The sequence below is a fragment of the Miniopterus schreibersii genome (genome assembly GCF_964146895.1).
Source record: "Miniopterus schreibersii genome assembly, chromosome: 12".
NCBI classification, from domain to species: Eukaryota; Metazoa; Chordata; class Mammalia; order Chiroptera; family Miniopteridae; genus Miniopterus; species Miniopterus schreibersii.
In genome coordinates, this window is record NC_138112.1 from 70443743 (window position 1) to 70463196 (window position 19454).

Sequence of the window (19454 nt, forward strand, 5' to 3'; positions counted from 1 at the left end):
TGTTTAATATATTACTAATCTCTATAAACTTTCAAAGTTTAATTTAAAAGAGAATGTGAAGAGATGTTTTTATGAAAGAAATATAAAGTGTGTTATAAACTTAAGGCAATGCTTTGGTTACTTTTGCCGTGCCAGTGTAGAAATACACTATTTAAATTTGAGTGTTGGTAATTATTCTACTGACAGTGCTTAAAAAAGACTCAATAATGAGGATTTAAAATTTTTTTTGCAAAAATTTGAACCCAGTCTCAGAAATTGATACCTCTCTGGTATCTGGCTGCACAGGTAAAATCTAATGGGGCAGGTTGGGTGTGTGATATCTTGACTACTATTAATACAGTCTACTGAGTTCCAAGTAAAAATCAAAAGTTTCGTGTCCTGTTTTATATTTTCTTTATTTTTACTTAGCAATATTAGTTCTGAACAGAGTCCCAAAGGGCTTTAGAATTTGGAATTGTTCTGAACTTTTAATGAAGACCCTTATAGAAAAGTGTTAACAGTTTTGCTTTTTTTTAAATGTCTTTATTTCAGAGAGAGGAAGGGAGAGGGAGAGAGAGAAACATCAATGATGAGAGAGATACATTGGTCGGCTGCCTCCTGCATGCCCCCTACTGGGGGTCAAGCCCGCAACCCGGGCGTGTGCCCTGACCAGGAATTGAACCGCGATCTCCTGGATCCTAGGTTGATGCTCAACCACTGAGCCACGCCAGGCAGTGTTAATACTCTTCAAAGGTGAGCAGAGAAGCTCAGTGTGTTATATTTAATTTGGGGGGACCAACTATTTATCAATTCTTGTGACTCATCCCCCCACTTTACCAGAAGTAAATTAATTTGACTTTTAAATAAGAGAGGAGAAACTTCGTCTAGTTGTTAAAGTTGTAACCACATAAGAGACCCAGACCCAAAGCCTGGCTTCCCTATTTTGGAAGCTGATGAAAAGTATATGCCTCTCCTGCCTTGTGATGAGGAAAGTGATCTCATTCCACGGTGATGCCTTGTGACCTGTTGAAGGGTTTTGCAGTCAAATGTTCTACCACTGAGCTGTACCCTTTCTTGGTGAAGGGTTTTGAAAAGGGACTCGCATCCAGATCTCCTCGATTTAGGAAGAAACCTAACATGGAGCTTGCAAAGGAGACGGGGAAACTCAGGAGTTGTACACCCAGAACTGTCTTTAAAATGTTGTTTCGCTTATTCTTCTGAAAGGTAGCCTCTCCAAACCAACACAGTAGACTATACTTAGAACAGTCCTGTCACTGGTTTTCCTCACTGATTAATCCAGGATGATCTGCCTTTCCTTGGCTTTCATAGATCTGAAGGGCAGTTCTTCTTATTCAGCTGGAATAATTTCATGCTACTTTTGGAGAGAATGGAAAGAAAACTGAAGACTGGCTGATGAGGCCATGCGAATCAGTAATCTTGATTTCTGGACATAGAGTCCTGGCAAACTACAAAGTATGAGACAGGCAAGCTGAGAGTTGATGGTAGGGAAAATATTCAGTCTCGTGTCCTGGACTGGACATAGCTAGAAAATGAGTCTCTAATTATACTTTCAGAGATGTAAGGAAATAATAAAAACCACGTAACTTCTTCTCATGTTCTGTTTTTCCATTAGATTCTTTATTCCATGACCGCCTTATTCAGGGTAGAACTGTAGTAAAAGGCAAGAGTGGTTGGCATGCTTTTGTGTTTTGAGAACCCTAAAACATTTTTCTCAGTTACGTATATTGTGTCTTACTCTAACATGTTACTTGTCCCAGAACTGCTTTTAGATGCTTTCCTACTCAACGAAGACAGCTTTTTGGTGGTTCTGAATGGTCTTTCCAAGTACCTTTTATCTTTAGTGCTTGTTTCCCAAGATCAACATTTTCTAGGTTGCCAGATCCTCTTAAATTCTTACTCTAAACACCAGCCTGGGTTTGTAGGTTGACTGGAGAGTTTTCCTAGATTAAATATTGTAGTGATTCTGTTGTCTGACTCTCTTTGAAAATTGATACCAGCTTGCTTTTCTCATTATTTTGCTCCTGTAGGTTCCAAATAAGTTTCGCTATCCATTCTACTATGAGATGTGTTGGTACGTGTTGGAGCGCTATGTGTACTGCATAACCAACCGCTCCCACCTAACTAAGGAATTTCAGAAAGAGTCCCTCAGCATGGGTAAGTGTTCTACCTACACGAACTTTCAAGACACCCTGCAGGACTCAGGGCGAGGCCAAGAATATTCAGCAGGCTGTTGCTTAATAGTTTTGTTTTTATTTTCTGTTTGTTTGTTTTTTACTTATCCACCTGGAAGTATCAAATTTATTTGTTGGAGTTGAACACTGGTTAATAGCTGATCTCCTATGCAGATGTGAATTACTAGGCTAAATGAAATACTCTGGATCTCATCTTTGTCTGAGTTTGTTAGTACTTCACTCCTCAAGAAAGGAATTAATTGTGTAGTATGTTTCTTCTTCTTTTAAATTTTATTAAATTTCTTGGGGTGACATTGGTTAATAGGGTCATAGGTTTCAATTGTACATTTCTGTGATACATGATCTGTATATTACATTGTGTGCCCATCACCCAAAGTCAAATCATCTTCCATTACCATATATTTGGCCCCCTTTACCCTTTACTACCTGCCCCTCTGGTAATTGCCATGCCGTTGTCTATTTGTGTTTATGAGTTCCAGTTTGATATCCCACATATGAGTGAAATTATATGATTCTTAGCTTTTTATTACCGACTTATTCCACTTAGCACAATATTCTCGAGGTCCATCCATGTCACACATGGCAGTATTTCATCTTTTCTTATGACTGAGTAGTATTCCATAGTATACATGTACCATATTTTCTTTTCTAGTTATGTTTCATTGTGTAAAGAACAGTCTTTGACACAACAAAAACTAGGAATATATCATCATAACACTATATTCTAGCACTATAATAAGCACTTTGCATACATTAAGTTACATACTGCCAGGCAAGTATTATTTTCATTTTACAAATGGGCACATTAAGGTTGAAGAAGATGTAAAAACTTGTCCATGATCTTGTAAATAAATGGGAAAGCTGCATTTTGAACCCGGTTGGTAAGACTAAAATCTATATTTTTAACTTCTGTTTCTTCAATTTTCATCAAGAGAAATATTTTATTGGATGTCAGGATAGTTTCAGTTATGCATTTTTAGGCTGTCCCATAGAGAGGAACACTGTAATTGCCTGTGGTAACATGTTCCATGGAATGTTTGATCCAAGCAAGATGCTTTTTGCTCTAGCATAGTTTATTTTAAAAAAAGAAAAAGAAAAATTTTTATTGACTTTTAGAGAGAGGGAAAAAGAGGAGAGAGAGAAACATCAACAAGAGAGAAACATCAGTCAGCTGCTTCCCTCACACCCCCTACTGGGGATCAAGCCTGCATCCTGGGCATGTGCCCTGACCAGGAATTGAACCGGCAATCTTTAGGTATATGGGACTATGCCCAAACTGAGCCACACCGGCCAGAGCACTTTAGCATAGTTTATCATTCTCATTGAAAATTAAAAATGGTCACCTAGTATGTGAAAGCAGGATACAGAATTGTCATATACAGCATGATCCCAGTTTTGTTTAAAAATACATCTAATCGTAATCATAGTACGTATGCCTAAAAAAGATGGGAAGAAAATACACCATACTTTTGAGTTGTTATCCAGTGTTGAAGGGATGAAGGATGGCTTGCTTACTTCTTTGTACCTTCCTGTATTTTTAAATTATTAATAGTAAACCTGTATTGCTTTCATAATAAAACCAGTGAACATTTAAAAATTCTCCTTTCATTAAAACGTTTATTTTAACTTTGTTTTGTTGGCTGTGTTGCTAGGATTTCAATTCCAAAACTTAATATTATGACCAAAACTTTGAATAAAACTCCTTTTTATTTTTTACTTTTATTTATTTATCTGTTTATCCTCCCCCAAGGATATGTTTATTGATTTTAGAGAGAGAAACATCAATGTGAGAAAGAAACATCTATCAGTTGCCTCACATACATGCCCCAACCGGGGATCGAACCAGCAACCTGGGCATGTGCCCTGACTGGGAGTCGAACCTGCAGCCTTTCTGTGTATGGGACGGTGCTCCGACCAACTGAGCCGCTCTGGCCAGGGCTAGGTTTTACTTTTTAGATTAAATTTACTGGGACATTGATTAATGACATCATCTGAGTTTCAGGTGCACAGTTCTGTAACACATCATCTGTACATTGCATGCTGTGCTCACCACCCGAAGTCTAGTCTCCTGGCCCCGTGAATTTGACCCTCCCCTGCCCTCCCCTGGTAACCACTGCCCTGCTGTCCATGCTGGAGCCTGTTCAAGCTGCTTGTTCGCTTGCTGCTTTCAGGTTTAGATCCCATATACACCCGAAGTCAGCGGTTCTTGTCCTTTTCCATCCGACTTACTGCACTTAACGTGATGGCCTCAAGAACCATCCCTGCTGCTGCAAATGGCAGCACTTTACCCTTCCTTTTGCCTGAGTAGCCCATCTGTGTGTACCACGCCTTTACCCTATCATCCATCAAAGGACACCTGGGTTGTTTCCATGTCTTGACCACCATGAATAATGCTGCAGTGAGCACAGGGGCACAAATATATTTATGAATAAATATTTACAAATTTTTCAGGTAGATACCCAGAAGATGGATTGATGGGTCATATGGTAGCTCAATTCTTAATTTACAAGACTACTTTTTAAATATATGTGCTTCATACAGTCTACTTTTTCAAAAGATAATTAAATCATCACCCCAAATATGAGTTTGAACTTGAAACTAATTAAGCCATTTTCTTTTATTAATAAATTAATTGGTATGACAATGGTTAATATGAATATATAGGTTTCTGGTGTGAGTTTCTCTGTTACAAGATCTGTATATTGCACTGTGTGCCCCCCACCTAAAGTCATATCTTCTCCTGTCACCATATATTAGGACTCCCTCACCCCTACTCTCTTCCCTCTGGCAACTATCACACGGCTATTTGTGTTCATGAATTTCAGTTTTATATCCCATATATGCATGAAATCATATGGTTCTTAGCTTTTTCTATCTTATTTCTAGCCCATAAAACTGGACTCTTCTCAATCTTTTGAAAATCCAGTTGACCATTACCTCAGTTGTCTTACCAGCTCAGGATTCTATTTTACATATAGCCGTGATTTTCAGCAACAGACATATGGATGTTGGAATAAGGAGAGACCATTTTATTTTATTTTATTATTTTATTTTATTATTATTTTATTTTATTTTATTTATTTTATTTTATTTTATTTTATTATTTTATTTTATTTTATTTTATTTTATTTTAAATATATCCTTATTGATATCAGAGAGAGGAAAGGAGAGGGAGAGAGAGAGAGAGATAGAAACATCGATGATGAGAGAGTCATTGATGAGATGATCAGCCACCTCCTGCAAACCCCCGACTGGGGGTCGAGCCCACAACCCCGGCATGTGCCCTGACCGGAAATCGAACCCCGATCGCCTGGATCCTAGGTCCATGCTCAACTGCTGAGCCACGCCTGGCCGGACAAGAGACCATTTTAAACACTTTACAACTTCATCATTTATAACTTGAAGGCCTCTCCCATGCTGCCTATTTCAAATCTCATTGATCACATGGCCAAGTGGCACATTCTTACTGCATTTTTTCTTCATACCGGCAGATTTGGAGTTAAATGGGTTGGAATCCGGAAATGGGGATGAGGAAGCAGGGGATCGAGAACCCCGGCGCTTGAGCAGTAGGCGTTCTGTCCTCACTAGCCCTGTGGCCAATGGGGTCAACTTGGATTATGATGGACTGGGCAAAACCTGCCGAAGTCTTCCAAGTCTGAAGAAAAGCTTGTCTGGAGACTCATCATCTGACTCTAGCCGGGGCTCCCACAATGGCCAAGTGTGGGATCCCCAGTGTAGTCCCCGAAAGGACAGGCAGGTGCATCTGACCCATTTTGAGCTCGAAGGCCTTCGCTGCCTTGTAGATAAGTTGGAGTCTCTGCCACTGCACAAGAAATGTGTCCCTACAGGGATAGAAGACGAAGATGCTCTCATTGCTGACGTAAAGGTAAGAGTTGGTTATGTTGCATGACAGCTATTGATCTGGCTAGAACAGTAAATTTCTGGATTCCGAGAAAGAAAGTGCAGGAATTTTGCATAATTTTCTGGTTTAACCAGAAGGAAGTTTAATACATGCATGTGTATGTTTGTGCTGTGCGTAGTGCTTCAATTCCTAGAAAGAGGGGCCTGTTATGAAAATACTAACATTTGTATTTTTAGTTAGGACTTAAATTTAGTCTTAAAAACACAAATTTCAGGCTGATCCTAAAAATGAGAGCCTGAGAAAGTGTTTGTATTAAAAAATATTACTTTAAACTTAAGTTACCCTCAGATGAAGAGTCAATTTCAGAGCAAAAGTGGCCAATTGCAATGTCTAACAGTCTTACCTCAAGCAGAAGAGAATAAATTTTATTAAGTAGGTTTAGCATATTTAGTTTCAAATTTATCTAGTATGTTTTAAATGTTTTCTCATATGTAACCATTAATATAAACACCGAAAAGTATAAAGCTGAGAATAACAATTTCCTTTTTAAATCAGTGTTTGGAACTATGTCTTGGGTACAGGGCATGGGTATGTGTGTTAGAAAGCTAGCTCACATATTTGTAATGAGTGTTATTTTTAAAACTTGTCATATAGATTATTTTAAGCCTCAGAAGAAGATATAGAGAATAATTTTATGTCACCTTAAGAAAGATGGGCTTGCCCTAGCCGGTCTGGCTCAGTAGTTAGAGCGTTGGCCCATGGACTGAAAGGTCTCGGGTTTGATTCTGGTCAAGGGCTGCAGTCTCGATCCCAGGTTGGAGCATGTGCAGGAGGCAACTAATCTATGCACCTCTCACATTGATGCCCTCCCCCCCCGAAAAAAAAAAACAGTGGAAAAAATATCCTTGGGTGAGGATTGACAAAAAAAAAAAAAAAGAAAGATGGGCTAAATATCTCATAGTCGGTTTTTTCCATCCCTGATTCTTTTTTTTCTTTTTTTCTTTTTTAATATCTTTATTGATTTCAGAGAAAGGAAGGGAGAGGGAGAAAGAGAGTTGAAACATCAATGATGAGAGAATCATCATCATTGATCAGCTGCCTCCTGCACACCCCCGACTGGGGATTGAGCCCGCAACCCAGGCATATGCCCTGACGGGTAATCAAACCACGATCTCCTGGATCCTAGGTCGATGCTCAACTGCTGAGCCACACCCGGCAGGGCCATCCCTGATTCCTGATTCAAGTTTTTCCTTAGTCACCACTAACCAGCTGAGGTGCTTCCTACCTTTTGCAGCCATCTCAGGGAAGAATTCCAAAGACTGGAATAGGATCTGAACTTTTTTCTCTTTTTCTTTTTACGATTGACGTTTTCATTATATCTTACTGTTTTTGCATCAGTGAAAAGGTAAAAACTAGAGAAGCTCAAAGGAGTCTAACTTGGTGCAGTTGATCCTCTCCCTGGACAATGGGTTTTATAGTTTGGTTTTATAAGGTTTGTTCTGGAAGAGGTAGGTAGTATCACTGTGACTTGTATTAGGGGAGGAAATGACAAAGTTCGAGGTAGGTGCGGTCCTGTTTCTATAGTGATTAATGCACAGCAAAACAAACGTAGCCATACTTTTCCAGACTCACAAACTAGATCCCAGATTCACTTCCCATCCTTGAATAAGCAAAGGACACTTAGTTGTTTTTCTTTTTTCATTGTGATAGGACACATATAATTACATTTTCCTGAGAATTTGAGTGTAACATCTTTTTTTCTACAGAAGTTTCTTTTTTTTATGTAGCCATTCCATCATGGATACATGTGAGAAACATAAAATTATGACTTTGGGGACTTACTAACTTATATAATGCTTTTAAAAACCCTAAGAAGAAAGGATTCTAAGTTTGTATCACACTAACATTGTTTTGGCCTGGTTATCTGTATTTCTAATTCATGAAAAAGAAAAATATCTTTTCAGTCCTAAGGGATGTCTGTAGATGGATTTGACTCCAAAATCCAGTTGTAGGAAGCCATATTGTAATCCATTAATCATTTACACAAGGGCAAGTGTCATGATTGAAATAGGCAAACTCCTTTCACTATAGTAGTTAAATAAGAATTTCTGAGGTGGCAGAGTGAGTAGTAGGGGGAAATGTAGAAAGATTTGGTTCCAACATAAAGCAGTGAAGAGGAGGCTGCTAGCAACGGAACGAGTTCAGAAGAGACACCTAAAAAGGACTCTTAGCGTTATGAAAGTGTCTGGAGAGCATCCTTGTGTTTATCAGGAGTCATGAAAAACATGGCTGTCATTGCTGGCTAGACAGAGTGGCATAGAGAGACCAGAGCATGAGGACCAAGTGCTGGTAGGATGACTGCTAGGCTTGAATTCTCCCTGCAGAGGCTTTTCCACCCCTTCTCTTACTTACCCAATACCATAGTTAGAATGCAGCTGATGCCAGCAGACAGCAGATTTAGATCCCAGCTTTGCAGGTACTTTCACTTAAGATTAAATGGATTAATCATTCCTACATTTGACTAGTTATGTTTAATCTGAGCTTCAGATAATAGTGAGTTTAGAGCTTAAATCCTTTGAAAATCTGGAGAGAGAAAAGCATTGGACTGGGTAGGTGCTGAATCACTGCACAACTGGAGACTGCAGTGCTAAAGAACTTGGTGTTTGTAGCAAAGAACGCTGCAGTGGAGGGCAAAAGCAAGCTTCATCCACCCTTCCTGCAGAGAAGGGAATTGTTTCTTGCAGCCTCTATGGCTCTCACAAATAACTAGCAGAAGAGATGAGAGGAAAGGTGGTGAGATGAGATGTTCATAAACATATTCTCTTGAAGAAAAGTCTGTTTTACTGATGTAGTAAAGGGGCTTTGAAGGTTCCAAAATGTTAGGTCCTACAGCGATGAAGAGCGAATCATAGAATATAGAGCTGGAAGGGGATTAAATGAAAATGGGGCATTAAAAATTGTTGACTTATTGGTGCAGTTCAAGGGAAAGTAATTAGTATGTATAAAGTCCTGGTTAGGAGGGATGTGGGTAACCTTGAATCCTAAAACTAGACTAAAGATAGAATGGAGTTCTCTCCTACTGTGAGATATTCTCACATTTCTAAAACTGAGAAGTTGTGTCCTTGATAGATGTTGAATAAAGAGGCAGGACCTGGAGCAGAATGTATAGTACAATCCCATTAATGTTAGAAAAAGAGTCTCTTTCTTTGTATGTGCATTGTGGGGGGTGCCGGAAGAGGGTGCATAAGCTGCTGACAGTGGGTCACGGCAAGGTGTGGTGGGAGTCAGCTGGAAGACTGAGTTTTAATCAGACTTTATTGTTTTGTTTGTGTTTACTTTGGTAATAAAGGAGCTCTTAATATATGTACATAAGTAATAAGAAGCTTTCAATATATCAACGTATTTGGCTGCCTAACTCACCTAATGAAAAATTCAGTGTTGTTAACTATTTTTCTATTTTCCTGTTTGCTCTAAAACATTTAGATAAGCATGGCAACCTTGTGACTTTGGGGCAAGCCTGTTTTTCCTCTACAAATAAAATCTACCTCAGTGGGGTTGTTGTGAAAATGAAGTTAGTGAAGTAGTTAACAAATAAGTATTATTACAGAAAAAAATTAGATATTATAAATCTACGAAATTCATTTATTTTGCTACTTTAAATGATGCCTGCCTACTCAGTTCCAGGAATGAGACTTAGTGTTGGAGTAAATATGCAAACATGCCAGGGACCCAGCCCTCAAGGGGCTTACAGTCCAGTGGTGGAACAGGCATTTAAGTGGGTTAAGAAAGTAAGTGCATTCTGGTTCACAAGTGCTGTTCATGACGGGACGCTGAGCACCCACTGAGGGTCCAGTGGTAGATTCTTTCCTGGGGGAAGGAGGTGCCAGCCTTTTTAATTCACCAGTTAATAAACTTGCCTGTTAGATGACACAAATTGATTACTACAATATTATATAAATGGCAGAAGCTCTCAATTTGAAAATTGTACTTTGTAATGCAATAGGCTACTGCTGCTCTGACCTAAGATTCTAACATTTCATTTTGTAATTATGATCTAAAAATTTACCCTAGACTCCATCCCAGGAGTATGATGAGACTGAAACCAGAGTTACAGTTATAAATAAATATAGAAGCACTGACCAGAAATTTTCTTTTATCTGACACTAATAAAGAGAATAACTGGTAGAGGGCCCAGTATAATTAGATCTTAATCCATTAAGCTAGATTAGAAGGAGGAAAGAGCAACCTGTGTAAGTAAAACTTCATTTACAATTTTTACTGACAATATAGTTGTAATAATTCACACATTCTTACTGAGTAGAAAGTTTTGTTTTTTAAAATATATGTCTTTATTGATTTCAGAGAGAGGAAGGGAGAGGGAGAGAGAGATAGAAACGTCAATGATGAGAGAGTCATTGATCAGCTGCCTCCTGCACGTCCCCCAGTGGGGATCGAGCCCGCAACCCAGGCATGTGTCCTGAGCGAGAATCGAACCTCTATCTCCTAGATCCTAGGTTGATGCTCAACCTCTGAGCCACGCCCAGCTGGGCTGAGTAGAAAGCTTTAAATAATTTAGCTCAGTTACAAGGCATTTAGGTTAGCTCTGGCTGGTGTGGCTCTGTTGTTTGGGCATCATTCTTTGCACCGAAAGGTTGCCAGTTTGGTTCCCAGTCAGGGCATATGCCCAATTGCAGGCTCTGTTCCCAGTAGGGGGTGTGCAGGAGGCAGCCAATGGATGTTTCATTCTCACATCAAGGTTTTTTCTCTCTCTCTCCCTTCCTCTCCAAAAATCAATTAAAAAATCTTTTAAAATGTATATATATTTTTAAAAAGGCAAATAGGTTAGGTTAAAATAGATTTAATTCTTTAAAATGTTTTCATTATGTTTCTATATTGCATAATGTCATGTTCTTACTAATTCTGATCTTTGTTGCCTATCTTTCATTCTGAATTAATAGGAGGGGGGAAATAGGTCTGTTTGATTTGTGATTTGGAAACTTACTTGGAGTGTTTCCTCGGCGCCCTGTTTTGTTCTTTCCTGATGGCCTCTAGAATTTGTACTTGCTACAACTTGAACTTGTACTTTGTTTCAGAGTAACATGTTTCTCTTAAGTATTTGTATTTTATCATCCCTCTAGGTTAGATAGCACTAAGACCAAAATAAGCATTTACCGCCCCAGTTGGTTAGAGCAATATCCCAGTACATCAGAGTTGCAGTTTCGATCCCCAGTCAGGGCACATACAAGAAGCAACCAATGATGCATAAATAAGTGGAACAACAAATCTATTTCTCTCTCTTTCTCTCAAATCAATATATAATATTTTTTTTAAGTAAACATTTTCCAAGACTTCTCACATTGTTAAGGAAAATTTTTCACACATAATAGGCTTATTGAGTCTTTGAATCTTAAGAATAAGTGCGGCCCAGCCAGGCGTCGCTCAGCAGTTGAGCGTCAACCTAGGAGATGGGGGTTCGATTCCCGGTCAGGGCACATGCCCAGGTTGCAGGCTGCAGCCTATCAATGACTCTCTCATCATTGATGTTTCTATCTCTCTCCCTCTCCCTTTCTCTCTCTGAAATCAATAGAGATATATTTTAAAAAAAAAAAAAAGAATAAGTGCGAAGGAGAGATTTAGGATAGAATGACCATATAAATATTTCCAGGAAGAGCTCCACCTAAGAGCACAAAAGTCCCTCCTTTCTTTGGTAAACTTCTGTAAAATTAAAATATGCAGCCCCTGGCAGCAAAGGCCCAGGCCCCAGAAAGACTACTGACTGCACTAGAAACTCACTGAAACAGCTGTCCTGGAAATAAGTAAGAATGTTCCCAATGGTAAGAGCTAGGTTCTTAGTGGCCTGAAATGTTTATTTCAAAGCAGCTTCTGTAATTTCCAAAAAACTCAGATTACATTTTCGAGAGCGTAAAAATTGCATTTAAAAAAATTAAGAATTACATGAATCTGGACCCACAGTGTGGTTCCCTGTAGCCTGAGAGAGCCCTGTTCAGAGCTTCACCCTGCCTGTGGATCTGTGTAAGGACAGTGGGTAATACCCATCACTCCAGTGGCTGTCAAGTCACATCGAGGCATGATAGGGTGCAGGGCTGCTTCATCTAGGGAATCAAGAACGAGGCAGTCGGGACAAACCACTAGCTTAGGAAGTGCTGGTGTTCTGAGGGTGGGACAATCAGGGGCAGAATCATAAGTTCAGGTCCCAGGCGACTGGCAGATGCACATTTGCTGGCTCCCTGAGCCTGGTTCCAAGGCAGGAGAGTAGAGTGCCCTAACCTGAGGTTGCACCTCAGCTAGTTTGACTTGGTCACCACGGAACTGCTAGAACAGCTGCGTAGGCACGTCTCTTACATGGTGGCTCCCAGTCCCAACTGGACGCAGGCATCTGTTGTAGACTGGTTGCTGTTAAACAGACACATTGTTTTGAATATCTCAATATTGGTTGGAATGTGTCATTCCTGAAGGTTTTTCTGGAAACCTGTATGCTGGTTCTATATTCTGGGCTGGGAGAGTGGCAGCGAGGGCAGTTGAAGCAGGTTGTGCACAGGAGAAAAGGTACCTCTAGAGGGGCTCATCTTTTGCCTGGCTCTTCCCCAGGGGCCGAACTTTGGGCCACTCACTGTGTGCCTGAGAGGGAGCTGGGAGAGTCGTGTGTGTGCAGTCTGGAGACTGCTGGCTAACTAACAATAAGAGGTGACCCTGAAGGAAGGGTGTGGACTGGTACGGGGACTAATGCAGGACCAGATGCCGAACGGGTTAAAGCGTTCCCTCCCTCTGGCTGGCGCCCGTCGAAGTCGGCCAGCAGCGCCCTCGGGCCACCCCAGGTTCTCCTATTGCAGTGGCGGTGGGAGGGAGCAGGCGGGCGGGGCTCGGCCGAGCTCCTCGGGCAGGCTCTCCTCCAATGGCTGGGGAGGGAGGCTTGAAGAGCACACCCTCCCGACTCTGCAGCAGGCCGCCTGGGCCCTCTGCCGGCGAGCCCGGGTCCCCCCCCTGCCATCTTCCGTTGCAAAGCATTTCTGGGAGCTGCATGTGGGTGACGCAGCAGCATTGTTCGCAGGCTGAGGAAGCCGCGGGGAGCTGAAGGTCTCGCGAAGGAGCTCCGAGCGCCGCACACCGCTCCCTCTGGGTAGCCTGGACTGCCCTACCTTATGTACTCTGGGAGATTCCAGAATTTTCAAGTAAATCGGATTTTCCTAGAGGCAGAAAGCCTAACTCCTTCAGCACAACTTCCAATACAGAAAACAAAACAAAGACGCTGGGGAAACTTCAACCAAAAGCCTCAGCAGCTCCAGAGGGACGAGAAACACAAGGTCAGGCGGGCGGGCGGGCGGCAACCCCTTCCTGGTTCGGGGTGTGTTTAACTGTGGGGACTTTGTCTGGCGGAAAGGCAGAAGGATTGCCTGTCGGGCGAGTCCAGGACTAGGCTTGGGTTACTTCGTGTTGGTGGAGCCGTCACTGCACTTGTTCCCTCGCCTGGTGAGATGTGCTTCTGAATTGGGTCTCTTGGCTTTTGGGAGCCCTTTCCCCTTCTCTGCCCAGACGCCGCTGTTCTCTCCCACTTCCTGTGCTGTGTGGGGTGTAGGCTCGTGTTTGAACGTTCTCCCTTCTAGATAGGCGTTAGCCTTCCTGCGCTCCACCCCCGCTCACTGTCCCAAACCCCCTCTGGTGAAGGTTGGTGGCTTCTTTATATGGTTTCTTGAAGGGCCTCAGCGGGAGTCTGCCTTTTTTGATGAAAACAGGGCGTGCTTGGTGGTATGGCCCCAGCAAAATAAGGCTTGGAAGGCAATCTGCATTTCCCTCCACACCCACACAGACCCCAGGAACTGAGTCTGTAGGTGTGAACAGTCCCCTTTCCCCCCCACACAGTTTGTCCACCTACCCTATTCCCCACAAAAATCTTGCCGGTAGCACTAGATTGCTTTGGTGAACAGCTAGGTTCCTTTTCTACTCTTAAACAATCGCAGATCTCTCTCTGCAGTCTGTTTTGCTGAAAGTGGAAAGTCCCTGTTTGTGGACGGCTCTGTGCTCTCTGGGAGAGGAAATGGGCAGAGTCCTACTCCTCGGCTGTGCGAGGTGGGGGAGGGGAGCTGTGCATTCTCTAGCACACATTTTGAATGGACCTGAATTTTTCACCCTAGGGAGGCTAGAACCCATACCAGAGCCTTGTCCCACGAGGCACCGCACCCTGCCTCCTTACCCCCACGCAGCGTGGTGCTAACAGGAGGCTCCAGGATAGGATGCCATAGCAACTCAAAGTAAATAAAACTGCTGGAAATGAAATCAGTTTGGGGGAGGGTGAGAGGCATCTGGAGGCTTGGCAAAGGGGGATCTTCCTAGAGAAGCGCTTCATGGGTGAGAGTTAAAGGGTCTTTCTGAGTCCCAGTTCTGGGACTTGGAGCATGATCCTTAGGCTCAGGAGGAAAATGTTTGGTAGGGAAGTGCCTCGTGCTTCAAAAAGTCCTGGTCTCTAGAGCCCACAGGATCGTGGGAGTGATTATTGAAGAGGGCCCAGCATGCTGACTTGTCCAGGATCAAAGTTTAGTTTTCTCTGAAACAGTTAATATTCTATACTTACCTAAGGAATCGTGTGACTTGTCTTCTGGATTTGTGTTCTTTTGCTATGTCATTACTTTAAGGCTCACGGGGTCAGAGGAAGAAGGATTTCATTCTGCTAGGTTTGGAATTCAGAAATTTCTATCTAAAACTTAAAAGGTTTGTTTCAAAATGACAATCAGAGTGATCCATTTAAGTGGCAGTTTCTTACTGTGGTATTATTCCTTAAGTCATTCAAACTAGATTGGTTAAAGCCATGAGAGAATTATTGCCCCTAAGATTGTTCCTGCCCTGTTTATAGGAATAAAGGCAAATAATTGACTGTGTGTGTGTATGTGTGTAAGAGAGAGATTTGAGATTGAGATTTCTGTAATCAGCTTTAGAAGAGCAGAGCCCTGGGATGAACCAGACATTAAGACTCTGTTGTTCGTATTATTTATTCAGTATTAGCCAATCTTTTTTTTTTTTTTGCCTATTTGCTGACATCTGCAAAATGAAGGCAGTACTTACTACCAGGTAGCATTCATTAACTGGTATAGAAAAGTAAAGGGGCGAAGTAAAGTTTTATTGTCATGTGTAGAACTGTGTGACAAGTAACACTTGTCGCCTTGGTAGCGAGTTGCTTCAGCGAAAGTGTCAACAGTACAGTGCATACACAAGTACCAGGTTGGGAGCAAAGGTAAATTCAAAGTCTTGACAGTACTGCACTAGTTGGTAAGTTTCCTCTTTCGTTTCAATTTACATGTTTTGCAGTGAGTCTATATGAAGTGAAAATAGAGCCAGCTGTTTCCCTGGCCTTCCCCTTGGTGCTTGTGGGGACTGAGGCTAAGTCTGGATGCCGTTGGGAGTGATTGGCTCTTTGTTCACTGTGCCTTGCTTTTCCCCCCTCTTTTCTCCTATCCTACCCTTAGGTTCTGCTGGAGGAGCTTGCCAACAGCGATCCTAAGTTAGCCCTCACTGGAGTCCCTATAGTTCAGTGGCCAAAAAGGGATAAGGTAAGAAACTATTCTTCTTGACCTTCAGGTTCTAAAGCATTTAGCTGTCTGACAGTTATCATTCCAGGAAGAAAAAGCACACTAGAAGCAGATAGCTTTTGGTGCATTAATATAAAGGGACAGAAAGTCATTCCTCAGATCAGGGTAATTGGCTATCTTTGGAGGTGAGTCTCTTAACAAAACATCAAACTAGAAGACCTGTCTCCAGGTTCAGATGCCAAGGTATGCATTTGTTCACCAGATGGGTCAGTTCCTATCCTCTGGCCCAGTGATACAGTTATTTTCACAGAATGATTTAAAACTAGTTAAAATAATTACATATATATTTAAAAGGCCAGAGTGTTTCTATGTTGGATTGAGACCACATTCTCAGAGTTTTCCCTTAATTTGAACTTTTCATTATCAAACTGAAAAGAGAAGAAAGGAATTACCCATTAGCTAATAAATTGTCAGTTATGAATTTTTATGATTCTTCAGTTAGGTCCTTTATAATTTTCCCCCCATATCGCCCTTTGTCAATGTTATTGAATAAAAGTAAGTGATAGCATTCTGATCCTGATGGTGAGTCCTGATGGCAGATAAATTAGGCCCTTCTTTGGTGTTCCCCAGCTGAAATTGCCGGGCCATCACATTTCAGGAGTGTTTAGGCAGAATACAAAGATGTGTAGCTGAAAGATGTCTTTAAAGAACTGCCTCCTCCTTCCTAGACTCAGGGGTCCCCTTTGGCCTCTGCTTGGCCACATGGGATTGCCTCAAAACAATTTAGTCATATCTGGATTATTGGAGTGTCTGCTGTGTACCAGGCTGTATGTTTGAGCTTGGACTCAGAGTAATACAGAAATGAACAAGACACGTCTCACCCTCAAGTAGTTTACTGCCTCCTTTAGGAGTATGTTCTGAGTAATGATACTCAGGATAAGGAAATGTTGGAGGGCCCCTGGAGTGACTAGTACCTAGAAAGCTCAGCAGAGTGAGAGGGATGTGGCTGAAGGAATAACCTGAAGGAATTAGCAATCTTTTTCTGTAAAGGTATAATATGTAGATAATGAAGATAATAAATATTTTAGGTTTCTCAGGCCATATAGTCTCTGTCAAAACTTCTCAATTCTGCCAGGGCACATAAAAGCAGCCATGGACAATACATAAGCAAATGAGCATGGTTGTTTCAGTCAAACTAATTTACAGAAAAATAGGCAGCAGGCAGATTTGCCCATGGGCCATAGTTTGCCAGGTCATGTAATCTTCTACCTTCTCCAGTCCTTAAAGTTACCTGATATATTTGACCTCACTGCTTTCTCTTCCAGCTTAAATTCCCTACCCGGCCAAAGGTGCGGGTTCCTACCATCCCCATCACAAAGCCTCACACTATGAAACCAGCTCCACGGTTAACACCTGTGAGGCCAGCTGCTGCATCCCCCATAGTGTCTGGAGCCAGGCGGAGACGAGTACGATGTCGAAAGTGCAAAGCCTGTGTGCAAGGAGAGTGTGGTGTTTGCCACTATTGCAGGGACATGAAGAAGTTTGGAGGGCCTGGTCGCATGAAGCAGTCCTGTGTCCTCCGGCAGTGCTTGGCAGTGAGTGATCTGCTGGGTAAAGAATTTGGGGGAGGGGTGGTGGTGCCAAGGGGACTGAAATACACATTATATAAAGTTATAGAGACTTCAGAGTTGGAAAGAAAAAGTTAGTCTCTCTTTTTAGCTTTGTTTTGTCCCTTTTCTCCCTGGGTTGTAAAGGAACATATCTAGTACTAAAAATTAGCTAGTATAATCATCCGGCCTTACCCAATTTTCAAATGAGAGACCAGCATTTGAAGGGCAAATCACTGCTATCTGTCCCCTCTCTCTTTAAGTGGAAAGAAAGGACCTCGAGACCAAGGACAGGCTGACTGAAAATAAACTGATCTCTGTTGGTCTCTAGCTAGTTGATTTTCCCTATCTTCTTCCTCAGCCACTTTTCTACCGGTCTCCATGCTCCCTACATGTTTACTAGAGAATTATAGGAACCAAATCACCCATCTCAGTTAAAGGGAAGCTGAAATTATAAGGATCTAAGTCTGCTCTTTTCTTGGTTTCTATCTTTGTTGTCTTATAGCCCAGACTGCCTCACTCAGTCACGTGCTCCCTCTGTGGAGAAGTGGATCAAAATGAGGAGACACAGGACTTTGAGAAGAAACTCATGGAATGCTGTATCTGCAATGAGATTGTACATCCTGGCTGCCTCCAGGTGAGTTAGAGGCCTAAGAAGCCCCTGAGGTCTCAGCGGATAGAGTGTCTAAAGATACTGAATGGAGCAGAGGAGACTTGGATATATGTCACAAGAGACTGCCAGCATCTGTTCTGTGGGCCATCAGCTGTTGGTCATATAGTGATGTAACATCTGCCCTGATCCAAATGTCTATAGTGTGTGTCAGGCACTGTGCTAGGCCTTGAGGATAGACCAGTACACCAAAAAAGTCCAGGTTTCTGCCCTCATGGAGCTTACATTCTGGCCTGTAAAGAATGTGTGTGGAGTCTCCAGGCCATCATGGTACTGCCAGTCTATTTTGGAATGCTTCATGGCTGTAATCATCTCTGCTGCATACTGCATCCTATCTCTGGGTATTAGTTCCTGAAAGACAGTGAGAGAAGTAATATTAGCTAACATATAATGAATGCTTAGTCTGTAGCAGGCTCTGCACATCTGAGGAGCTTTTAAAAAAGTTATAAGGAAGTTGAGACCCCAATGTCAGAGATAGGATCAACTCTTCTAGCCTGGACCCTGGGCTGAGGTGTGTTCAAAAGCTCCTACATCATTCTCATGTGCAGCTGAGGCAGAGAGCTGCTGGTGTCCATGCATTCCCTTGTTTAATCTTTAAGAACCCTATGACGTTGGGTCTACCCCATCTCTTCATATTTCTTTAAATCTAAAAGGCATTGGTACTGGTACTCTCTGGTCTTCCCAGAGATGTCAACTTTGTCATGACCAACTGGATGACAATGATTATAAGACACTGTTAATTGTGAGAAGCAGCGCAATTTCAGAAAGATTCAAATGTGAAAAATATGCACCCTAAAATTGATAAAATAGGGTATTATCTCCCTGATAATGGTAATGGTTAATACGAAGCACTTATTATATGCTGGACATTTTTCTAAACACCTCACACAATACATAATTCACTTAATCTTCACCACAGATGGGTATTGGTATTTATCCCCACTTTACATTGAGAACACTGAGTCACAGAGACTAGGTCCCTGGTCTCTGAACCCACATAGTCATAACTATGCCCCACTGTCAAGATTAGGGCTGGCACCATTCCTGTGTATTCAGCTCCTTTTGCAAAGTGGCATGAGAACTTCTGAAGTATATGTGTCAGGAGAAAAGACCCCAGACTCTTAGGAATTTCCTCACGGAGCCTAACTCTGATTAGGTAACCAAGAGTGAGGGTAGCCAGTTTCCCATTAGCTAAAGTGAGAGTAAATAGCACTTGTTTTTTCTCTTGTATGGACCAATGTATTAAGGAATGGGTAACTCTTCCCGGTTCTTCCCAACCATGGCGATTATTGTCTAATAAAGGAGGCTTAAGAGACAGGGTTGTTTGGGGGGGCTGGTTAATGAGACAAATTTTTAACATCCTTGTCTACCTATAGATGGATGGAGAGGGGTTGCTTAATGAGGAATTGCCAAATTGCTGGGAGTGTCCGAAGTGCTACCAGGAGGACAGCTCAGAGAAAGCCCAGGTAAGGGAACTTGATCCATATTTCCATTGTGAGAAGAAAGGAATCGTCAAGCTTAGGAGGTAGCTTGCTATATGATTTGCCTTTCGAGCTTACTCACATGGCTTTCCTGACCCAGGAA

At 41.9% G+C, this 19454-nt stretch overlaps 1 protein-coding gene across 1 annotated transcript in view; it reads left to right on the top strand.

The window, feature by feature from the left end:
- The window catches only part of KDM2A (lysine demethylase 2A), a 93264-nt gene that overhangs the window by 66103 nt on the left and 7707 nt on the right, over positions 1-19454 (top strand). Inside the window, exons 11-16 of the mRNA XM_081152994.1 lie at positions 2028-2154; positions 5684-6078; positions 15531-15614; positions 16919-17188; positions 17706-17837; positions 19247-19336. Coding sequence (XP_081009120.1) covers positions 2028-2154; positions 5684-6078; positions 15531-15614; positions 16919-17188; positions 17706-17837; positions 19247-19336 — 1098 coding nt within the window. The remainder of the gene's footprint in view (positions 1-2027; positions 2155-5683; positions 6079-15530; positions 15615-16918; positions 17189-17705; positions 17838-19246; positions 19337-19454) is intronic.